Raw genomic sequence first — 23,549 nt, forward strand, 5'->3', positions numbered from 1 at the left:
CACTGACTACAATGATAGAAATCCAGTAACATGAAAAATGCATTAGCTGAATGCTAACCTAAGCTTATTCAAAATCACCACTAGGTTGGGACTCTGCCCATGCACCAATTCTTTGTTGACAGCTGGTATCTACAGCTATAGAATTAGATCCCAGAGGAACAGAAATATATTCTCCAGATCCAGGTGTATATATCTATCTGCCTATCAAACTAAAAGACGGAAACAGCTATTGTGTACAGAGCCTAAACTAAGTGCATGTTCTATGGGTACAATAGCAAATGGATCAACAAAGGCAAGGTCTGTCCACAAATTAAATATGGACACATTAGCTAAAAGGTAAAGTATGCCTGGTTAAATCAAATGTCCATGACGGTATACTGCTTCCAAAAACCCACCTGCTAGACGGCAGATAATACACAAAAAATGGCCTCCAAATTTGTGTATGAATTATGGTCTCTAATACACAAAACAATATGTAGCTACCAGCTTGCTCACTTGTTGAGAGTAATTCTGTTCATGTGCTTTTTTTGTTGGCAAAGTTAAGCTAAAACAGAGACCCACCACTCACTCCATTAAGCATCTGTTTACCTCAATACAATCACTATACCATTATTAACTGCCAGCAACATAGTCTTTGCTCTAGATGGTATTAAACTACGTAATTTATTCAGAAATCCCTTTCATAAATTACATTTTCTTTCAAATGCCTGTAATTATAATGTTTTTAAAGGTTAAAGAGGTGGCTCAGACATAGATTCTCTGAATACTTTTCAAAAACTAATACTCAAGGTAAGATACCATGAACATTCTGCATCTTTATTAGCACCAGGGTAATTTTAAAATTAAGATTAAAAGACATTTGAAAACAAATACCTTGACTAAACACCATTTGCAGAAGAGGACTACACACAAATACTTAAATTCTACTAGCTTCCTAAGCAAAAAATTTTAACAACAAATTTGTGATAAATATTCTTTGAAAAAGCAAAGATAAAAGCAAGGATTACTTTTATCTTTGGTTATCATCAAGTTAGTTATTTTAAAATCACAGCTTACTCTTCAGAGTTAAGAAAATTGGTGGGGGTGGTGAGGGGGAGTGGGAATCACCTTTTCTTCTATTAGTTTTAGCCAAACATGCCATGTTTTCAAATCATGACACTTTTCTGAACTTAGTTTAAGAAGTCTAAGAGTGAATTATCTCCATTTATTGACTAGTCACTATTCTAATCACATTACTTGCAAAAGACACTAACCAAAGTAATAATTTCAATACTACGGTGTATAGAAATTTAATCTGGGATCTACTAAAAATCCTAAAAACAAGACAACAGCATCTGAGGAAAAAAAATGAAGATGCTATAGTACGTGGATGATTACATAAAAGATACACTCAATTGCTACTTAAAATGATGAGCTAATTGTACACAACACAAATTTCAATTACTTCTGGATCTTGATCTCCTTTTAGGTGAATCTTGAAACACTTTACGTTTGGTCTCTCCAATATTCTTCAATGATGAACCTTGAGAGATACAGAATTTTTTTTTGTTTTTTAAACTGATATCCAAATATTTGACATTTATCCTTAAAATGTTGTCAGTTTCCCCACAAAATAATTTTTCACACATATATGTTAAGGAATCTGATCATCTCTATACATTTAAAAAACTGACAAGACATTTCCTCATTCTTGTCACTGCCTAAAGCAAAGTGTCACATGGCAATTTTTCAAATAGTGAAAAAAATCTTTCTTAGAGTGCTATAAAGAACAAATGGGTCAAAGATCATTGATTTTAAACATCAGGCCAGCTTACTATGGTACTTATAACTTTTTCCTCAAGTAACTTACTCAAAAGAGCAATGAACATTAATGAATCAAAACCAAATGTCAATTAAGACAACTCCCAACAATCATCCTTAATTGCTAATATTGTCATATATAAAGCAGCAGTGAAAAAAATTTTTTTTAAGGGTTTTGGAATATGTTCCTTGGGATTATAGCTCCAGTTATTTGCAAAAGGGGGGTATAACTACTGTTTACAAGTCTTTCTTAGACCAAGTGATCCATGAATTTGCATTCATAGAAAATATCTTGATTGTCCCAACTCTTCCCTCTCCAATCTTTCTCACACATCCATGTAGATTGTAAAGGCTACAGTGCAACTGCTTATAGGCAAAAAAAGAATGAGAAACCTGTAATTTCAAAACATCAGAGGGTATATGTACATGTAACAGCTCTTCATAACAATAAGCAAGAAATGTAGACTTCAGAGAGTGCTTTTTTATTGTAATCATTTGTAATTTTTTGCTACTGGCACAAATACCAAATATTAAAATTGGAAAACAGTGAACCACTGCTTTCCCTACAGATCTCAAATATATGCGCTTAGTTTTACATCACTATGCATATCAATTTTAATTAGAGTACACTAGCACAGTTTTACGTTTACCAGAGTCTTCTTCAGATTTGGGAGAGGTCACTATGGCAAATTTTGTGTTATAACGAGCTTTCTGCTTTTCATTAAGCATATTCCACTGCGATTCAAGCAACTCTTCAATCTCTTCAGATGAAGCATCTGGATGTTCAGCAACTACCTATGAATACAAATATTAAATAATTATTAGGAGTATTATTTTTTAAAGACTTTGCTTTTACTTAAAAGTAATACATTTATTGCCCCTTAGATATTCATTCTAACGGATGGCAGCCTAATCTCAAGACAGTAATGAGCTATAATTTTTAAAAATGACTAAATTGGTAGGCCAGTGATATTGGGACAAAAAAATTTTGCTCCATTGACACAACATAGAAATCTTTGAAAACTACTAAGTGAAAACACCACCATTCAATATATTACAATTATACTTATTTTTTTAAATGCAATTAATATAATTTTTCTCACCTTTCCACCTCCCTCCCGGAGAAGGAAAGAAAAGGAGAACCCTTTTAAATAATATACATGATCAAGAAAAGCAAATTTTCACAATAGTCATATGCCTAAAAATATGTTTCATTCTGTATCTTGAGTATATCTCTTCCCTATTCCTAAATGAGTTGCAAACTCCATTACCGGTCCTCTGGATTCATAGGGGGTGGGGGGGTTCAATTATTTTCATACAGAATGTTTTACTTTAATGGGGAGAGGGGGGAAAGGCTCAATTTTATCTTCTCATCAATCTTAGCACTGTTTCCTAAGTATGGTTCTTAGGTATCCTTTATAGCTAGGAAGTAGACATTTTTACAGAATGTATTAAATACCTAATTTTGATCACAATGTTGACTTTGTTGATAGCTAAAATCTATCTATGAGAGACTTCTAGTTACATGTCAGGAAGACTTTCCACAATTAGTAGCAAGGAATGTTCAACAACACGTGGAGATCTTACTAATCAACAATTTAATTCAACAAAACATTTGTCAAGCATCTGCAACATTCAAGGTACCTATAATAGATGCAAGGAATACAAAATGATAGAAACAATAACAATCCCTGCATAAAGGAACTTGTTTTCTGTTTGGGTGAAACAATAGATATAAAAGTAAATATAAAGTATATACCAAGTAATTTGAAGAAAGGAGGAGTGAAAATAACTGAAGAGAAACACAAAAGGCATGGAACTGAACTATGAAAGACACTGAATTATCTAGCGGAAGTCAGGAGGGAGCATATTCTAGATATAGTCGTTTGTGCAAACACATGAAAGCATAAGAGACAATATCATGTATGAGCAACAGGCCAGTTTGACTAAAAGAGAATATGAGTAATATGACTGGAGAAGAATCAAATTATGGAAATCTTTAAATACCAAACAGAGTTTACATTTTAACCTAGAGGCACAGGGGAAACTACTGAAAAAAAATGATTAAGAGGTGACATGACTAGGTCTATGTTTTTGTAACATCACTTTGGCAATTATGTGGAGGATGGATTGAAGAGGGGTGAGAAGAGAGGCAGGGAAATAAATTATAAAGTCATTTTAATAGTACAGGTGAGAGGTGATAGGGGCTTAAATAAAAGAAACACCTAGGAGTAGAAAACTGAGCTTCTTGAGCAAAGAAGAATGACCTAGTGTGCAGTGGATGATTGGTGACAAAGTATTGGACTGGATGATAAAGACGAAGAGAGTAAACCTCAAACACAGGAAGGTTGCTGATTAAATAGCAAAAAGATAGTCTAGACGTAAGGGTGAGAAACAAATCTTCCCGCTTCTGGTTCAGTGCTTTGTGATTATCATTCTGTACTCTCTCTTCCAATACTCTAACCTATCTGTGATATCAATTTGGGTAGTCCCTCCAATGACAGAGATCACAATTCATCCTACTCAATTTTTATCTATGCCTTCCCTTAAATCTGTCTCTGGAGGCTGACCAATTGTGCTGGGAAACCTTCTTGGAGTCTCTTTGATATTGGAAAGAAATCAATAAAGGACATAAGTTGTCCGTAAGTTATCCTTAACTCTGCTGCCAAACAATCGGCCTCAGTATCTTTTTCAATCATACATTTCTTTGCTGACATGCTTTTCATAGATTCTCCTTTCTAATGTCTCTTTCTGTAATGTGTTGCAGCCTGTTCACACCCATCATGCACCTTTCCATCATGGAAAGAAAATTGGTATTAAAAAATATGGGATTTTCCTTTTAGTGAACAATTTGGAACTAAGCCCAAAGGGCTTACAAACTGCATACACTTTGATCTAGCAATACCACTACTAGGTCTGTATCTGAGATTTTTTTAAAAAGGGGGAAAGGACCTATTTGTACAAAAATATTTATAGCAGCTCTCTATGTGGTGGCAAAGAACTGGAAATTGAAGGAATGTCTATCAATTGGGGAATGGCTGAACAAGCTGCACATACTCTGCTATAAAAAATAACAAGCAGGACGCTTTCAGAAAAACTTGGGAAAACTTATATGAACTAATACAAAGTGAACAGAACCAGGAGAACACTGAACACAGTGACAGCAATATTGTACGATGACCAACTGTGAATGACTTCTATTCTAAGCACTACAATGATCCAAGACAATTCTGAAGGATATATTAAAAAAAATTATCCACCTCCAGAGAAAGAAACCTGATAGAATCTGAATGAAAATTGAAGAATATTTTTTTTCTATTCTGGACCCAACTCTTTGTCTACTTGTAGTGTCTATCAAAGACGTTAACTGATTAAGTTAAGTTTTACAGGCTATCCACCCAAGTGTGCAACATAATCTGGGCAACAGATAAACTTCATCCAATTGGCTTTTCCTATGTAGATAGTTAGCCCAAACTCTTTTAAGTGATCGCAATTAGAAGATTGCAATATTCTGGGGCTTGGTGCCAACAACACAATGTCATCCACAAACACTAATATCTGGGGGACCTCATCATCTATAGGAAATATCTCTTCAATGTAGACTTTGTGCTCAATTCTCTCCACAACAGTGATGCTTAATATTAATAACCAGGGTGGAAGAACAAGGTTCTTATTGTTTTATCTTCCTAGGAATCATGTATAGTTTTATATAGAGTCAATCCTCAATTGTCATACGGGTAATATGAAATAATCCAAGGGAGAGGAAAGGCAACACTGGGCAGTACTGGGAGGTCCAGGGACCATGATGTCAGAAGAACCCCGAGGTAAAAAAAAAAGGGGGGGGGGAATAGGGCAACTTGTCCTTTCTAATCTCCCTTTGAGCTCTGTGGTTGCACTGTTCCCAGATGAAAAGCATTTGCCTCCAGGGTGAGTCCCCAGCCCCAGGTCAGAGCACCAGAGGTGGTCCCACTTGGAAGCCTAGAGACATAGGCACGGGGAAGGCAGAATACTCACTGGGGTGACTACCATCTCATTCACCCACTAACTTAGTCACTTTTCCATTGTTTCAATTCCCTTATCATGCACATGAAAGGTTACTCTAGTACTTCATGGAGGGAATTCACAAGCACTTTTATGAATACTTTCCTTTTTGTGGACATAAACTGCCACACTGCACCTCTCATTTTTCGCTATTGTGTGCATAGCTATGATATGTGCTATGAATAAAATCACATGAATGTTAAACGCTTGAATGTTGGGGATTGACTGTATGTGGCTGATACCTAAGGCAGTGTTTTGCTCTATCAAATCAAATGTTTTATAGTTAAACAATAAGCACAATTTTATACTCTTTACTTCTATCAGTCAACTGTGTGATGGTAAATATGTGGTTTACCACAGAACATTGTATAAATCTTCCTCTTCTAATACTATCATCAAGGACACCTTTGATATATGTGTAAATTGCTCTTATATAAATTCTGTGTTTATGGGAAAATGTCAGTAGATAATTATTTAATCCTCTTAAAAAAATTTCAACAATGCCATTTCAATCCACTCTCTCCCTCCCAAAATATTCTTCTTGTGACAAAGTATTTAAAACACAATATCCAATATAGTGCTATTTGGCAGTATATGCAATATTCTATATTAACATTCTGTACAGTAGCTATCTGCCACTCTACTAATGAGGCGGGAGGTACAGTTCATCATCTGTTTTCATTTACTCAGAATTCAACTTCTTTATAAGTAATCTATTCATTTACATTGCTTTAGTCATAGTGTATAGTTCTCTTGGTTGTCTTTCCTTGGTTCTGTATTAGTTCATTTACATGTCCTAATGTTGTTCTCAATTCTTCATATTTGTCATTTCTTAGTGAATAATACTTCATTACACTAAGAAATCACCGTTTTTCACTCATTTTCCCAATCTATTGGCACCCATTTTGATTCCAGTTCTCTACTACAATAGGATGTAGATATAAGTAGTTTGGGCTATACTTCACCTTTGTTTCTATCTTTGGATTTCTCAAGGTCTACATCCAGTAGTGGAATCACTGGGCCTAAGGGTATGGATACTTTGGTCATTTTTCTTGCATAATTCCAAAATAAAATTGAGAATGGTTGGACCACTTCACTGCTCTAAAAGTGCATCAGTGTGCCTGTCTCCACAGCCCTCCAACATTGACCATTCCCATTATTTGTTATCCTTACTAATTTTCACAGTATGAGCTTTGTTTTAATTTCCATTTCACTATCAGTCATTTGGAGTATGTTTTCATGTGATCATCTATAGTTTGTAATTTTTTTGGAAACTTTATATCCTTTGACCATTTATTTACTGGGGAATGGCTCTTCATATAAAATATTTGTATCAATTCTTTATACATTTGATATCAGACTCACTGATATTTTGATGCAAATTTTTCCTTACTCCACAACTTTTCATTCTCTTTTCATTGATTCTATTCATACAAAAGCTTTTTAATTTTTAACATTTAATTTTAAATAATTATTTCTTATATTCCTTAGTTAGTTAAGAATCCCCCTCTTAGCCATAACTTTGAAAAGTAGTTCATTTGTATTCTAATTTTTTCATAGTATGATCTGTTTCATTCAGGTCACATGCATTTTAAGTTTGCTGTGGCAGAAAGTCTAAGATGTTGGTTTAAATCCAATTTCTGCCAAATTACATTCCAGTTTTCTCAGCAGTCTTTTCAAAACGGGAGTACTTCCCCCAATAAATTATGCTCTTAGGTTTATCAAATTCCTGGCTACTGTTTACAATTGCTTGCCATAATAGAAACACTCTCCACAAGAACAGACAGGACATGCTAAACTGTGTGTAGTTTCTATTTTGGCACAAGAACAATAAAAACAACGAACAATACATAATAAAATAGGAACCAGATGGCAGCATGCCGAATCACTCCTAGGCCCAAGCAATGCCCAGACTGTACATAGGGTACTCTGAACCTAGAAGTTCTAAGAAAGTCACAGCTTGATCTTTGGTATGCTAGATACACCACTCTTGAGAGTGTGTCAAGGAGAGACAGAAACAAAGCACTGTCCTTAAATGATGCCGGATTCATGCATTCTTTAAGAGCTGATTATTAGATGAAAACTCAAAAACGTTAGGGCAGACCCTGGACAGGACTCCTCATAGAAGGGAAGCTGTTGGCTGGTATATTTTTATGTTCAGATTCCTGCTGCCAGGACCTTTGAATGCTTCTCGCTCTACTTAACTTACTAATTGTAGAACAGAGGTATAAATAAGTAAAAAGGAGACCGGATGGAGGAAAAAATTGCATCTTACTTGATATCTTGCCTACTAACATCCCCAACTTTTTTTCTTATCTTGGGCCCTTTAGTTTAAGCTTCCATGGCCCATGCATATACCTACTACAACCAATGCTCACTCTCGCCCCTTGCACAACATCATTCTCTTCTAGCAACGAAAGCCTTGATGCCTACACACGGATGAGGGAAGGGCGGACTGACAGGGGTGCTATATTTTGATTTAGAGGGTTTCATCAAGCTCTTTATAGAAAAAATTGTTCTGCCTCTGCAACATTTGTTATTGCATCAACTGCTACTATTTTACAGCTTTTTCGCAAATATTTATCATGAGCACAGCAATGAGAAATGACCAATTGTCCCATGAAACAATGTTTTTTTCCTTACTTTTGGACACAAGACAAAACCAACTCCTTTATTTGCTCTTTAAGGAGAACCTGTGAACCATTCTTCCTTTTAGTTGTAATTTCCTTTTATCTTTTTGGTTTTGTTTTGGTTAGAATGTCAATACTGGCATGATTCATTTCCTCTAGTGGCATGTCCACTGTGTCAAGGACACAGATGTGTCAGAGACAGATAAGACACAGAATACCTACAGCTAAATTAATGTTATATATACTTCCCACCTTTTTTGCCACTGTCACTGCAGAAGCAGAAGAGGGCCACATAAGGACTAAGGATCATCTAAAATTTTTCTTTAGTTTTATTAGTTGATACAGTTAATGAATTATCAAATGGCCAGCCTACTAGTAATGATTATCCTCATACTTAGAAAGGTTTGCCCTCAGAAGGTGGAGACAATCTGTTACCCGTCTCTCTTACGGTCATGCAATTCAGACCATTCACCAAAAGACAAGAACAAAAAGCAACTAAAAGAATATTGCTTATGGTATTATACAAACATACTCAGAATATATTATTCTAATATCTACTAGCTCAAACTACTCCAAAGTAACCAAAAATTCAATTTACCTAGACTACTGCTCCAAAAACTATTCAATCCCAGCAATCACAATGAGGATTACTTAAAACTTTCAGGGAAAAAATCCTCTAAAGCCAAACCTAGGAATTCAAGGAAAAGTCCTCCAAAACTGAGGTCAACCACTACAACAAATACTTCTACCACAACAAATATTACTAGTGCTACACCAAAGCAAGTAGAAAAACACAACTACAACCACCTCAGTTCAGTTCAACTAGGACTTATTAACTGTCTACTAAGAACTAGGAACCAGGCTAGGGAATACAAAGACAAAAATAAAAATAATTCATTCCCTCAAAGAATCTACATTCTTGTACCAAAGAAAGCCCTGTCTTTCTTAACTCAGGTTAAAAACTTTTTGAATTCTTATTGTAAAATCCATAGACTCAATCACACCTAAGTTATAAAAGTTTAGAAGGTATAGATTGGCTGAACTTACAATTTAAAACATTTCTAGGACAATTTTAACAAATTCTGTATTGTTCTACAATTCAACAAATTCTACATTAATTTCACTCAAGTTTTCCACATGCGATAAACCAATGGACCTTCCACAATACCTAAAAACACAGTATGATTTCCGAAACATTGGTCAAATACCCATGCTAATACAGTTAGGGTCAGGAAAGATATTATTTTTTTCAGATGATCACAAATCTGTTAAAATCAAGTGTTACAAGACACTTCCCAGATGGCTTAGGGCAATTTACATTGACAAAGAAGAATACTAGTTTAGCTTAATGACATACCTAGAAAGCAGAAATTTTAGTAAACTTTGTATGGGAAAGATGAGTAAATATTTTATTAGTCCATATGATTATTGAGAAGTAGGCTAATATTTGATGTTAAGATTTAAAACAATATGCAAAGTATATTTTAAAGAGATTACCTACAGTTTAGTATGAGTTGATATAAGAGAGAGTGGAGAAGAGTGCTGGGCCTGTAGTCAGAAGACGGGGTTAAAATACGGCCTCAGAAACTTACTGGCTGTATGACTCTGGGCAAGTTACTTAACCTCTGTTTGGCCCAGAGGCAGCTAGGTGGCCTTAAACCTCTCTGCCTCAGTTTCCTCATCTGTAAAATGGGCTGGAGAAGGAAATGGCAAACCACTCTAGTATCTTTACCAAGAAGACCCCAAATAAGGTCATGAAAAATCAGACATGATTTAAACAACTGAACAACAAATTTACATGTTTATATATTGGTTTTTGCCTCTGTAAAACAATTAATTGATCCAGATAGGATCATAGATTTAGAGTCAGAAGAATAAGAGAATATCTAGTCTAACTCCTCTCATTTTACAGATTAGGAAGCAGACCCAGAGAGCTGAAGCAGCTCCTCAATAAAGGTCATAAATATATTAAGTAGGCAGAGATGATACTTGAATTCAGGTCTTATGACAGCAAATCCAAAGTTGTCCACTTAACACAACACTGTTTCTCTCATTTCAACTTTTCTCCTCAAGGGTTCCCCCTTTACAGATATCAAGTTATTCTAATAACAAAAATACCAATAATGATAATGTGCTTCGCTTGAATAAACCCAAACATACATTCACAACTAGCTATACTTAAGAATGGATTAGTTCCTTCCATTTGTTAATTCACTTTTGTGTTTGTGAATATATTTTCTCTTTCACACAGACCTAAATTTGTTCACATACTATTCTCCTGAATCTCCTTTGCATTACTTTTTGTTTTTGTTCAAATGTATTTGTTCTTCAAATTATTAGTGGCACTTCGGTATTCCATTGCATTGATATACAATAATATAGTCATTCACTACTTCATTAGTGGTGTTTGTTTATTTTGTTTCAAGTTCTTTGGAATTACAAATAATGCTGTGTTTATTTATAAATACATAAACATATATCTATATATATGAACAAAGATATAGACATAAAAAGGATCTCCTTTTTGATGACAACACTTTTAAGGTATACTCACAAAAATGTAATCCTTGGGCCAAAAGATATGATGATTTTTATGACTTACTTTGTCCAACCAGATTCCAAAAAGATTCTACTAACTTGCTATGCCAGTATGCATATATCTATTTCTCAACAAGTCCACATTATTGCTTTTATTTCAGCCAGTTTAGTAGCTGTGAAATAGTATTTCAAAACTGTTTTAAATTGCATTTCCGAGTATTAACTAGGCTAAGTATTTTTTCAAAAAATTTTTAACAGTATGTGTAAGACTTGACCATTTACCCAATGGTGACTTTGTGTTGTCCTTAAATAGTCCTATTGGTTCCAATTGTTAAAGTTTTTATCTCATGTTTATTATAATTATTTTTCTCAAAATCTAGGATTTTTTTTTTTTTTTTTTTGCTATTTGGCAGGGCAATTGGGGTTAAGTGACTTGCCCAAGGTCACACAGCTAGTACAAGTGTCAAGTGTCTGAGGCCAGATTTGAACTCTGGTCCTCCTGACTCCAGGGCCAGTGCTCTACTCACTGCGCCACCTAGCTGCCCCCAAAATCTAGGATTTTTAAAACTATCTGCCTTTTCCCAGTTTGATGATTTAAAATGTATCTGTTCTTCACAAGTGTAACATTTATTCCCTTTTCCCTTCAATTTTTTAATAGTTTCTTTCCTTATATTTAATTCTATGATCCACAGGGTAGACCAAAATAACTAAGGCGGGGGCAGCTAGGTGGTGCAGTGAGTAGAGTACTGGTCCTGGAGTCAGGAGGACCTGAGTTCAAATCCAGCCTCAGACACTTGACACATGTTCTAGCTGTGTGACCTTGGGCAAGTCACTTAACCCCAACTGCCCTGCCAAAAAAAAGAAAAGAAAAGAAAAAAGAAAACCAACCCCACCCCCCAAAAAACTTTAAAAAAAAAAAAGAACTAAGGCGATGCCTCAGGGTTAACTATATTTGATTCATGATACCATCAGATATTATGTTCACAGTACAATGAGCCTACGAAAAGAATCTCTTTGCAACATACTTTTCAAGTCTTATGTTATGCCATTCACCTTTATGTGCCCTTGCACTTTCCCAACTTCACATTACTCTCTGTCTTGGGAATATCCTCCAGAAAGGAGATCTCTATCAAAATAATTCCCATTCTTCAGAGTTCAGCTCAAATGTCATCCCCACAATGATATTTTCCCTGAGCTCTACAGCTAGAAGTAAACTTTCCATTTGACAAACTCATAGTGCCTTATTCATACAAATTATTCACCTATGATAACCACCCCAAAAATAACCTAATATTTTCGTACAAGTCTTATCATCCCTACTAGATGATTCATTCTGGGAAGATGTGAACTGTGTCTTGAAACACTATATGATTGTATTATTATCTTTGTACACTCCTTGTGCCTAGAATAGTAAGTGGCTGATAAAAATGTTTGTTGAATGAAAGGGAAAAAAAAGCTTAATGAAATTACAGTGGTACTTTAAATACCGACAATGTTACCTTTAAAAATCTTCATGAAAAATTAAGATGTCTTGATATTAATATTTCCCTTTTATTTACCAGAAGTAATACCATTAGAGGTTTTAAAATAATAATGTACTTTGGCGAGAAACCTCTACACCTACCTGAAGGTTCCACCCAGGAAGTAACTTCCCCACTTCAGTTTCCCTCATCTCACCTACCTACACCTCACAAAAACAATTTGATAAACATGAAAGGGGAAAGAAATAATATGTATTTTGCCCAAAGGATGACACTCTCTTAAATGTTGAAATTATAAAAATATTCCAATTTTGGTGATTCTTATCACTAAGTGATAAAATTTATTTTCTCTGAATTTTTTTTTTGTTGGAAATGTTCTAACAAAGAAAATTATCTAAAGCTTGGTAGATAGTTTTCCAAATTCAAAAAACTAAAAATAAGTTTTATGTATTTATTATATAACTTATAAATTCAACAGGATACAAACCTCATCTCTGTGCTTCTGACAGAAGACCAAAAACTGCGATCCTGAATCTCCCTTTCTGTTCCGTGGAGTAGATGCTGCAGCCTTCTTTCTACCAACAGGAGAGCCCAATCCTCTTTTTGAATCTGCTTGTTCAGCTGCCCTTTGAGGAGTAATGTTTTTAGTCCCTGAATCACTTTCCTGGTTATCTGTACATGTTGGTAATTTTGATCTCCTCCTCCTCTTGATGGGGATGCCTAATTCTTTATGCTTTGGATTTTGAGCGGTTTCTTCACTTACATCTGAAGATTCATCTACTTCCTCTAATGGGTCCACAGCAATACCGGCTTCCTTAGCTACTTGAGGATTAAGGTGAAGTCGGTCCCTAATATAGACGAAGGTAAACTTGGCTTTCCGCTCTTCTACTGTCATATTTACTGCTTCTTTTGCTTGAATAATACCCATTTCCCATTGGGCCCTCAATTTCCCTGAAATAGGTTTCAATAGCTGAAAAAAAATAGAAGAGATTATGAATACTTAGAGATGCAAAAGTATATGTTAAGGAATGGCAAGTTTAGTTAGGAGCAATAAAGGACTAGCAAAATATTTGAACTGATTTTTCAAAGTCAAGAACTCAGTCTCCAATTTGTGATAAATTTTCCATTCCCCCCCAAACTAAATTTAAGATATTTGTACATATGAAGAAAAAAATCCAAGAGAATATTTATTTAGCTTGGGTGTTACAGTGTCCATGAACATTTTTAAAAGTATACATAATTAAATTTAGGCATGTTTTAACAAAGCATTTTTAGACCAATGTGTAATATTTTTTTAAAAGGACATATACCACAACTAGCCTCTACCATACAATTCAGACATTTGTGAATTCTACAATATTAAAATACTACAAATACTAGTTATAGCAATACTTCAAGGATCTGCACTTTCACTGTATCAAGGTTTCTGAGAGATGACACAGATGAAAATGTAATGTCTTTGAAGCTAGCCTGGTGATAAGCCTCTCCAAACTTGACAAGGCCGTTACTGACCACAGACAAGTGATGCATTACCAGGCCTAGAATCCCAAGGCCCTTCAAGAGCTTGTGTTCCATATAAAACCTACATCAAACTACTTACCACCATAAGGAGGACAGGAAAGAAATGAAGGGAGAGAAGGTGGGAGAAATTTTGGAACTCAAAATTTTTTTTTTGCTTTTATTTCTCCTTTATTAATTAACTCTCCCTTTTAATTTTCGATACCAATAGCTTGGTTTTTTTTCATTAATTTAAATTTATTTATTTAACATATTTAGTTTTCAGCATTGATTTTCACAATAGGTTGAATTACAAATTTTCTCCCCATTTCTACCCTCCCCCCCACTCCAAGATGGCATATATTCTGGTTGCCCTGTTCCCCAGTCAGCCCTCCCCTCCATCACCCCCCTCCCCTCTCATCCCCTTTTCCCTTCCTTTCTTGTAGGGCAAGATAAATTTCTACGCCCCATTGCCTGTGTATCTTATTTTTTAGTTGCATGCAAAAACTTTTTTTTTGTTTTTGAACATCTGATTTTAAACCTTTGAGTTCCAAATTCTCTCCCCTCTTCCCTTCCCACCCACCCTCCCTAAGAAGTCGAGCAATTCAACATAGGCCACATGTGTATCATTATGTATAATCCTTCCACAATACTCATGTTGTGAAAGACTAACTACATTTTGCTCCTTCCCAACCCATCCCGCTTTATTGAATTTTCTCCCTTGACCCTGTCCCCTTTCCAAAGTGTTTGTTTTTGATTACCTCCACCCCCATCTGCCCTCCCCTCTATCATCCCCCCCCACTTTTATTTTATTTTTTTTTTATCTTCCTCCCTCTTCTTTCCTGTGGGGTAAGATACCCAACTGAGTATGTATGGTATTCCCTCCTCAGGCCAAATCTGATGAGCGCAAGGTTCACTCATTCCCCCCTCACCTGCCCTCTCCCCTCCTCCCACAGAACTGCTTCCTCTTGCCACCTTTATGCCAGATAATCCACCCCATTCTATCTCTCCCTATCTCCCTCTCTCAGTATGTTCCTCTCTCATCCCTTAATTTGATTTTATTTCTTTTAGATATCTTCCCTTCATCTTCAACTCACCCTGTGTCACAATATATATACACATAGATATATACATACATACACATTCACTTATATATATACATAAACATATATATATGCATATTCCCTTCAGCTACCCTAATACTGAGGTCTCATGAATCATACACATCATCTTTCCATGCAGGAATGTAAACAAAACAGTTCAACTTTAGTAAGCCCCTTGCAATTTCTGTTTCTTGATTACCTTTTCATGCTTCTCTTGATTCTTGTGTTTGAAAGTCAAATTTTCTATTCAGCTCTGGTCTTTTCACTGAGAAAGCTTGAAAGTCCTCTATTTTATTGAAAATCCATATTTTGCCTTGGGAGCATGATACTCAGTTTTGCTGGGTAGGTGATTCTAGGTTTTAATCCTAGCTCCATTGACCTCCGGAATATCGCATTCCAAGCCCTTCGATCTCTTAATGTAGAAGCTGCCAGATCTTGGGTTATTCTGATTGGGTTTCCACAATACTCAAATTGTTTCTTTCTGGCTGCTTGCAGTATTTTCTCCTTGATCTGGGAGCTCTGGAATTTGGCGACAATATTCCTAGGACATTTCTTTTGGGGATCTATTTGAGGAGGCGATCGATGGATTCTTTCAATTTCTATTTTGCCCTGTGGCTCTAGAATATCAGGGCAGTTCTCCTTGATAATTTCTTGAAAGATGATATCTAGGCTCTTTTTTTGATCATGGCTTTCAGGTAGTCCAATTATTTTTAAATTATCTCTCCTGGATCTATTTTCCAGGTCAGTGGTTTTTCCAAGGAGATATTTCACATTGTCTTCCATTTTTTCATTCCTTTGGTTCTGTTTTATAATATCCTGATTTCTCATAAAGTCACTAGCTTCCACTTGCTCCAATCTCATTTTTAAAGTAGTATTTTCTTCAGTGGTCTTTTGGACCTCCTTTTCCATTTGGGTAATTCTGCCTTTCAAGGCATTCTTCTCCTCATTGGCTTTTTGGAGCTCTTTTGCCATTTGAGTTAATCTATTTTTTAAAGTGTTGTTTTCTTCAGTGTATTTTTCAGTATTTTTTTGGGTCTCCTTTAGTAAGTCATTGACTTGTTTTTCATGGTTTTCTCGCATCCTTCTCATTTCTCTTCCCAATTTTTCCTCTACTTCTCTAACTTGCTTTTCCAAACCCTTTTTGAGCTCTTCCATGGCCTGGGACCAGTTCATGTTTTTCTTGGAGGCTTTTGTTGTAGGCTCTATGACTTTGTTGTCTTCTTTAGGCTGTATGTTTTGGTCTTCTTTGTCACCAAAGAAAGAATCCAAAGTCTGAGACTGAATCTGGGTGTGCTTTCACTGCCTGGCCATATTCCCAACCAACTAACTTGACCCTTGAGTTTTTCAGTGGGGTATGACTGCTTGTAGACTAACGAGTTCTATGTTCCACGTTTGGGGGGGAGGTGCCAGCTCTGTCACCCCAGCACTCCTCCTTCCCCAAGAACCCCTAGCCCGAACTGGGCTTAGATCTTCAGCAGACTCTTCACTCCTGCTCTGATCCACCACTTAATTCCTCCCACCAGGTGGGCCTGGGGCCGGAAGCAGCAGCAACTGTAGCTGCCCCACCTCCGCTGCCCCCGGGGCTGGAAGCCGAACCCCGAACTCCTTCCACTCCCGCAGCTTTTCCCATTAACCTTCTCCGCAGTCTTTGGTGTTTGTGGGTTGAGAAGTCTCGTAACTGCCGCAGCTCACTGATTCAGGGTGCTAGGGCATGCTCTGCCCGGTTGCTGGTCTTGTTGGTCCACGCCGCTCAGGCTGGGCTCTGCTCCACTCCGTTCCCAGTTCCCAGCTCCGTGCGGGATAGACCTCACCCAGAGACCATCCAGGCTGTCCTGGGCTGGAGCCCTGCTTCCCTCTGCTGTTCTGTGGGTTCTGCCGTTCTAGAATTGGTTCAGAGCCATTTTTTATAGGTTTTTGGAGGGGCTTGGCAGGGAGCTCAAGCTGGTCCCTGCTATCCAGCCGCCATCTTCCAAAATTTTGTTTTAAAATAAAAATGAACGTTAAAAGTTACATGTAATTGGAAAAAATAAAATACTACTGAAAAGAAAGAAAAAAAGAGCTTGTGCTCCACTAAAACCCAGGGTCCTTTCCACACTTCCACATCAGAAGAGGCTTTTTGTGGGAATTCACAAAAGATTTTTTTAAAATTCTCTTCTAAAAGCTTTTAGCAACATTGATTACCTTGATCTTCTCAGCTTTTGTGGGAGCCTGTTTTGCACTTTCCTGGCATAATTTTTCAAACTGCTCTTCTCCTTCAAATGATACAAGGCTCTTCTCAAATATCCAGGCTCTTTCTGGAGCATCACCAAAGAACTGTACATGATATTGGCGAGCACTCTTTTTCTGTCCTAATTTCACAAAGAAAATAAATGTACATTAGAAAATAGACATGTAAGGAAACTGGGAAAATATCTAATTGTTTTTACACTATACAAGTGAAAAAAACCCACCAAGTTGCCTTATATTTTATTAACAAATTCTGTTCCCATCAAAAGACTATACAACCTATCTTTTGTTATTTCCCAAAGCAATGGAAATGGAAAAACTCCACTGAGACAGTTAAAAAAGGATAAAATATTCAGAAGTAATGGAGGTGAAAGATAACAAGCAAAGTTTTGACTTAATTTGCTGGGTAGATACCATGGAATTAAACCAATTTTATTGGGGAATTAAACCATCTTTATAACTTTTGGAGGTCACTTATTTAGGCACCTACAGTGTGCAAATTTGTGTAGGTTATTTGGGGAATTGATAAAGGGGGATTAGAGATAAGGGATACAACCAATTTTAAATGAAAAAGTTAATATTGTCTTAGTACACTACCTAACAGGGTACCAGAGGGATAAGCTGCCATTTGAAAATAAAGTAGTGAAGGAAATAAGAAGATTCTGATTATCAGCCAGAGACTTGAAGTGGGGAGGATTTGGGAATGTTCATGAGAAAGAGATAAAACAACAAATCTCCAGTTCTTAGAAAGATGCTACAAATCAAAATTGAATGGCACAATGAATAATGATCTAAAGAAATAGAGATTTAGAGTACTATGAACAAATGGGAGTTCTCTCAGGAGAATAAGAATAATGTCCGCAGACTACTGAAGGGTATAGGAAGACAGGTAAAGTATTCAACAATAGAGTCATCACACTCTAATTCAACAAGCATTTATAAAAGTCTAATTTACATAAGATACAGTACTCAGCGCTAAGGATACAATTAAAAGCAGTCCGTGCCCTAAAGAATTTTAAAACCTACTGGAGGATTCAATATGATTGATAAATGAATACAATATAATTTGAGGAGGAAGAAAGCACTAACAACTAGAGAAATCAGGAAAAGATTCCTCAACGGGGACATAAACTGAACCTTAAAGAAGTGAAGGCTCCTAAGAAGGAGAAGTAAAAAAGTAGCAAAGAATGCTCAGAGAAGTAAGGAAGGAATGCATTCCAAGCACTTGGGGAGAGAGCCTGCACAAAGTAATGGAGATCAGTGATGGCAAGTCAACTTTGAGGAAAAGTTAACATGTGCATGTGAAAGAAGGAAGAAAGTAGACTGAAGACAGACTGTAAAGAGCTTTAAATGCCAACCACAGAAGTTCCTATCATGCAGAAAATGGATTGGCAAAAGAAGAAGCTGGAAGCAGGGGGAACAGTTAGGGGATCGTTACAGCAGTCTAGGAAAGAGGTAAAGAAGACCTGAATGAGGATGGAGGGAACTGTAAATAGAAAAAAGGGGATAAATAAATCAATGTAGAGGTAAGAAAAAAAGGTTTGAAAATTGACTGGATATGGGGAGGTCAGGGAGACTGAAGAGTCAAAGATGATATATAGAGGTTATGAAATGAATAACTAACAGAAAGGATGGAGAAGAGAAATAGGAAGATTTGAGGAGGGCTACTTTGGGAGGAGAAGTGGAAGATTATGAAGAGAATAATGGCATCTTAGGAGAGAAGGGAACAAACACTCCACGTAATTATTCAACTTTAGGAAACAACAGTTAAGATAAAATCAAAAGGTTTAACTTTTTAAAAGGGTCAATCAGCAGGAATTTTGGACATATCTTATAGGAAAGTCTAAGTAAAACAGCACACCAAGCATCAAATATACCACACAGTTGATTGAGGAGTGTGGGAAGCATTATATAAACCTAACATGAGAAGGAAAAAAAAATCTTTGACAAAAAAAAAAAAAGAAAGGTTACTCCAGTGACAATAGGCAAGCCCACAAAGTATGACAGATCAAATAACAAACTATAAGTTAGACCACCTAAGGATAAACATTACACATTCATATTGTCTCTGCTTAACTTGAAATGTTTTTCCATTTTATCTATTTTTGTTTTTTTGCCACAAGGCCCAGCATATGTTCCACTTCCTTAAACACTTCCCTGACTGCCATATCTCTTCCCTCTATGAGATCATGTACAATTACTTATCTGTACCAATAATAGGTGATTTAATAATACAAAACCAATCTATATGTTGTTAGCATGTCTTGTTCTCTTCAACTTAGTTCCTTGAGGACTTGCATCTTAGGATTGATCCACAGCACCTAGCACAATGCTACAACAGGCACTATTTATTTTTACCCTAATATTTATAGTTGAAAAAGAACCAAAAACCAATAATAGAGAGGTGGCCAGCCATAGAATCACCAGAATTACCTGACAATCATGGTGACAAGAATTCATAAAGAAGACAAAATATAAAAGACAAGGACTGGATGCACCAACAGAGTAAAAGGGAATTTCAGGAACTCAGAGGCATGGAGTTATTTTGGCAAGCCTGTAGGGTAAACAGACTGCATTTCTTTAGAAAACTATCAACAAACATGAAAGTGTTTTAAATATCTAAAAACATAAAAATAAAACGAAAACAATGCTTAGGTTTCATCTTGCCACTCAAATTGGACACTTTTGGTGGAGCTATGAATTGATAATACTTTTCCAAAAATAATCTGAAATTACGTGAGAGAAGTTACCAAATTGTTCACAGCCTTTAAACCAAAAATCCCACTACTATTCATAGGCTAATGACAAAAAGGAACCATATATACCAAACGTTCATAGCCACACTTTTCTGTAGTAGGAACTTCCTTTCCCCCCACAAACTAGAAACAAAACAGGTGCCCATCAATGGGATGATGGTTAAATAAATTGTTGCATATGAATGTTATGGGATATTTTTATAGCCAATGGATAACAAATATGAAGATTTCAGAGAAATCTTCCTGGAAGGCTTATATGAACTGATGCAGAGAGAAAAGAGCAGAACTAGGAGAAAAATATACACAACTTACAATAATTTCATGAAGATAAATTTAAAAGACAACAAAATTAGGATCAGACACAATGACCAATACTGATTCAGGATGACTGATCCTAGGAAATGCTTCCTTCTCAGTAGAGAAGGCAGACTCAAGTCACAGAAGATTCACTTAAGCAGTCAATCACAGTCATCAGCTGGTATTACTTAAGTGTTTTTGTGGAGTTATTGGAAAATGACAGTGGTATAAAAACAAACAAAACATGCATTAATAAAACAGAAAATAAAGTAAGGGAAACTCGGAGCCAAAGCAGTGGAACAAAAGCTTACAAGAGTGGATTTACAGATATTTGGACTAGAGTAGGAATTTGCCTTTTCTTCTTTCCTGATATCTTTCCTTATTTTGTTTCTCTGCTTTTCTATTTCTCTGCGCTATATGACATGCTCTCCTTCCCCAGATATTGCTTTATGCCTCAACCTGTTGCAATACGGAAGTGAAGTATATTTTATATTAGAACAGTAAAATATATATTATTTTGAAAATCAAAGACTCAGAAAAAAAAATCCTGTTTAGGAGTAGCAGGAAACTTGGCATTTCTCTTTGAATCATCATTTAATTAGCACAGTCCCTTGATACATACAAAGGGCTTAGTAAATGCCTAAAGTCAGGAAGATTCATCTTGGTGAGTCCAAATCCAGCCTCAGACACTTATTAGCTTGTGAACCTGGGTAGGTCGCTTAACCTTGTTTGCCTCAGTTCCTCACCTATAAAATGAACTAGAGAAGGAAATGGCAAACCACTCCAGTATCTCTGCCAAGAAAACCCCAAAAGTGGTGACAAAGAAGTGGACATGACTGAAACAAACTACAATGACAACAAATGTATGCTGACTGACCGCCAGCTGCCACCTCCATTAACAAATGAGAAAAGAGGACCAGAGTTGTTAAGCAATTTGCCCAAGGTCACAAAGCGTTAATGACTAAAACAGGACTAAAACTCAGGTCCTGTGTCACTCAATCTACTCCTCCTTTCTTTCAACCCCTGACAGAAACTAATCAACTGTTTTATTTGTTTCTGGTCTTTAAATGAATCTTTGCTGTGAATCAAAGGCCTTCAACAGAAAAGAAGCTTCCCCACCCTGGTTCCATTGCTTGCTATTAATATTTGGGCAAACTTTATACAATGTATGGAGAGGAGTAAAATATAGAGTGTCCAAGAGCTATCCAGGTAGCTGACTTTACCCTTCTATATAAACTTAAATGAAACAAGCAAGGCTTTTTAAAAATTGCAATATGGCAAAGGTTACGTGATATGATGACAGGATAATGAAAAACTTATCCTTTCTTTAGCTATAGATAAGCAGGCTAAAGAACTACAGCCTCAAACAACTTGTTTTTAGGCAGTATGCTCAATTATACTGTGGTCAAGGGGCCAAAAGAGAACCTAGATTAGGCTCCTTTGATCCTCAACACCACCCAAAAGGTCCAGGGATAGGTCACTACAAACATCTTTCAGCATCCATGTACAAAATGCTATATTGTTACCGTGAATACTGCCTCTCCTCCACCAAGACATAACGTACATAACCTACTAAATTTATAATCAAATTGAAAGGAATATTATACGTATATGTTGTGTGTGTGTGTGTGTGTGTGTGTGTGAAGAAAGACAACTTAAGCAATGACAGAGAAATTTATGGCCAAGTACAAAATATTACTAAATGGAGTAGCAAGATATAGGAGTGTTTGTAGTCATCAGGACATGTTTCCAAGAAACAATCAATTCAACGAATGTGATTTGGAAAAGTATGAAAATGGAAGGAAATGAGTTAAGGTACATGGAAATAGGTAAAATGTATTCCTTATTTTAAACTTTCCCCAAAGTGAATGTGACATAGATTACATTAAAATAAACAACCTATTTATAAACAAGAGCATCTACCTGGACCTAAGAAAAGGCAGAAACAGTAACTCAACGATTACATACAACGATCATAAAATACATATGAAAACTAGAGCATGAAAACAAAGGTCAAGTTAAAGGATGAATGAGAAAAGTAAGGGGGCAAAAACCAACAACAACCCATATACACCCTACCTTTTAGTTTGGTATAGCTGTGAAGGAGAGGATCTGCTGAAACCATACACGGCCACCAAGGGTAACCTGAAACTTTTGACCATACCAAATCTCCAACATTGTACTTCAACAGATGATCTTTTTCTTTGTTGATGTTTGGATATGACTCTCTCTTAGCCAGAATCTTTAAACAAACAAACAAAATGTATAAATACTAAATCATCAAAAACTGCTGGAAAGTTTTCCATAACATAAATGTTTTCTGAGTCTTGTTTAACAGTTCCTCACATCAGATGACAGGTATTGTCATCCACAGAGAAATTAAATTGAACAGTTCCACAATCTGATAGCAACTACACTTAAACTTCCAACCCTTCCCATTCGAACTCTCAAACTACCAACTAAAATCATAGGTAAATTTGTTCCACATCTTCCCCACTCCCTTTGAAGCAATGCTTTATACTTGCTAATTTATTAGACACTCTTGGAGCATAAGAGCTTCACTAAAGTATCAAATAACATGAAAAAAAATTTAAGTGTAACAGTTGCCACAGTAGTTTCCATTATAGCCAGTCCCACCTAGATTACTGAGTGTATCTTCTGTGATTTAACTACTTAAATAAGATATCTCCTCCCATCTCATTTTCTTAACAATTCTTTCATTGCTTTCTCTTCCAACTGTGAATGCTTGTGCTTTTAAATACTGCGGAGAGAAAATATCTTCCAAATCCTACTCAACAGAGGAATGATTACTGAATCCCCCAGGAAACCCAGGGACTGAAAGAAGCTAAAGGTCTCTGTCTTTAATTTCACTGGCCAAGAAAAGCAACTTCTGACTATTCCCTAGCTTCTACCCTCATTAATTAGACCAGGGCTGTCTAAAGTGTGATTTATGTGGACTGCCTATAAGCATAGAAATTTGCATAAATGCCTTAGTGAACAAAGCCAAGCTACCACAGAGCTCTCACTAAAATGGCAAATCAAAATATATTGTCTATTGTTTCAATAAAAACCTAAGGGTGGACAACCCTGAATTACACATTAGGAACACTTAAGATCCCACAAAGGATTACAGTTGATGTAGTTCTTCATATTTAAGTCACAAGCAGACAAATTCTTTCA

At 36.2% G+C, this 23,549-nt stretch overlaps 1 protein-coding gene across 1 annotated transcript in view; it reads right to left on the minus strand.

The window, feature by feature from the left end:
- NSD2 (nuclear receptor binding SET domain protein 2) overlaps positions 1–23,549 on the minus strand; it is a 119,303-nt gene that overhangs the window by 53,388 nt on the left and 42,366 nt on the right. The window contains 5 exon segments of the mRNA XM_036763050.1: positions 1,445–1,522; positions 2,451–2,595; positions 12,978–13,460; positions 17,272–17,438; positions 22,449–22,611. Of these exon segments, the coding sequence (XP_036618945.1) occupies positions 1,445–1,522; positions 2,451–2,595; positions 12,978–13,460; positions 17,272–17,438; positions 22,449–22,611 (1,036 nt within the window).

Source organism: Trichosurus vulpecula, chromosome 6, assembly GCF_011100635.1.
Source record: "Trichosurus vulpecula isolate mTriVul1 chromosome 6, mTriVul1.pri, whole genome shotgun sequence".
In the NCBI taxonomy this organism is placed as follows: domain Eukaryota; kingdom Metazoa; phylum Chordata; class Mammalia; order Diprotodontia; family Phalangeridae; genus Trichosurus; species Trichosurus vulpecula.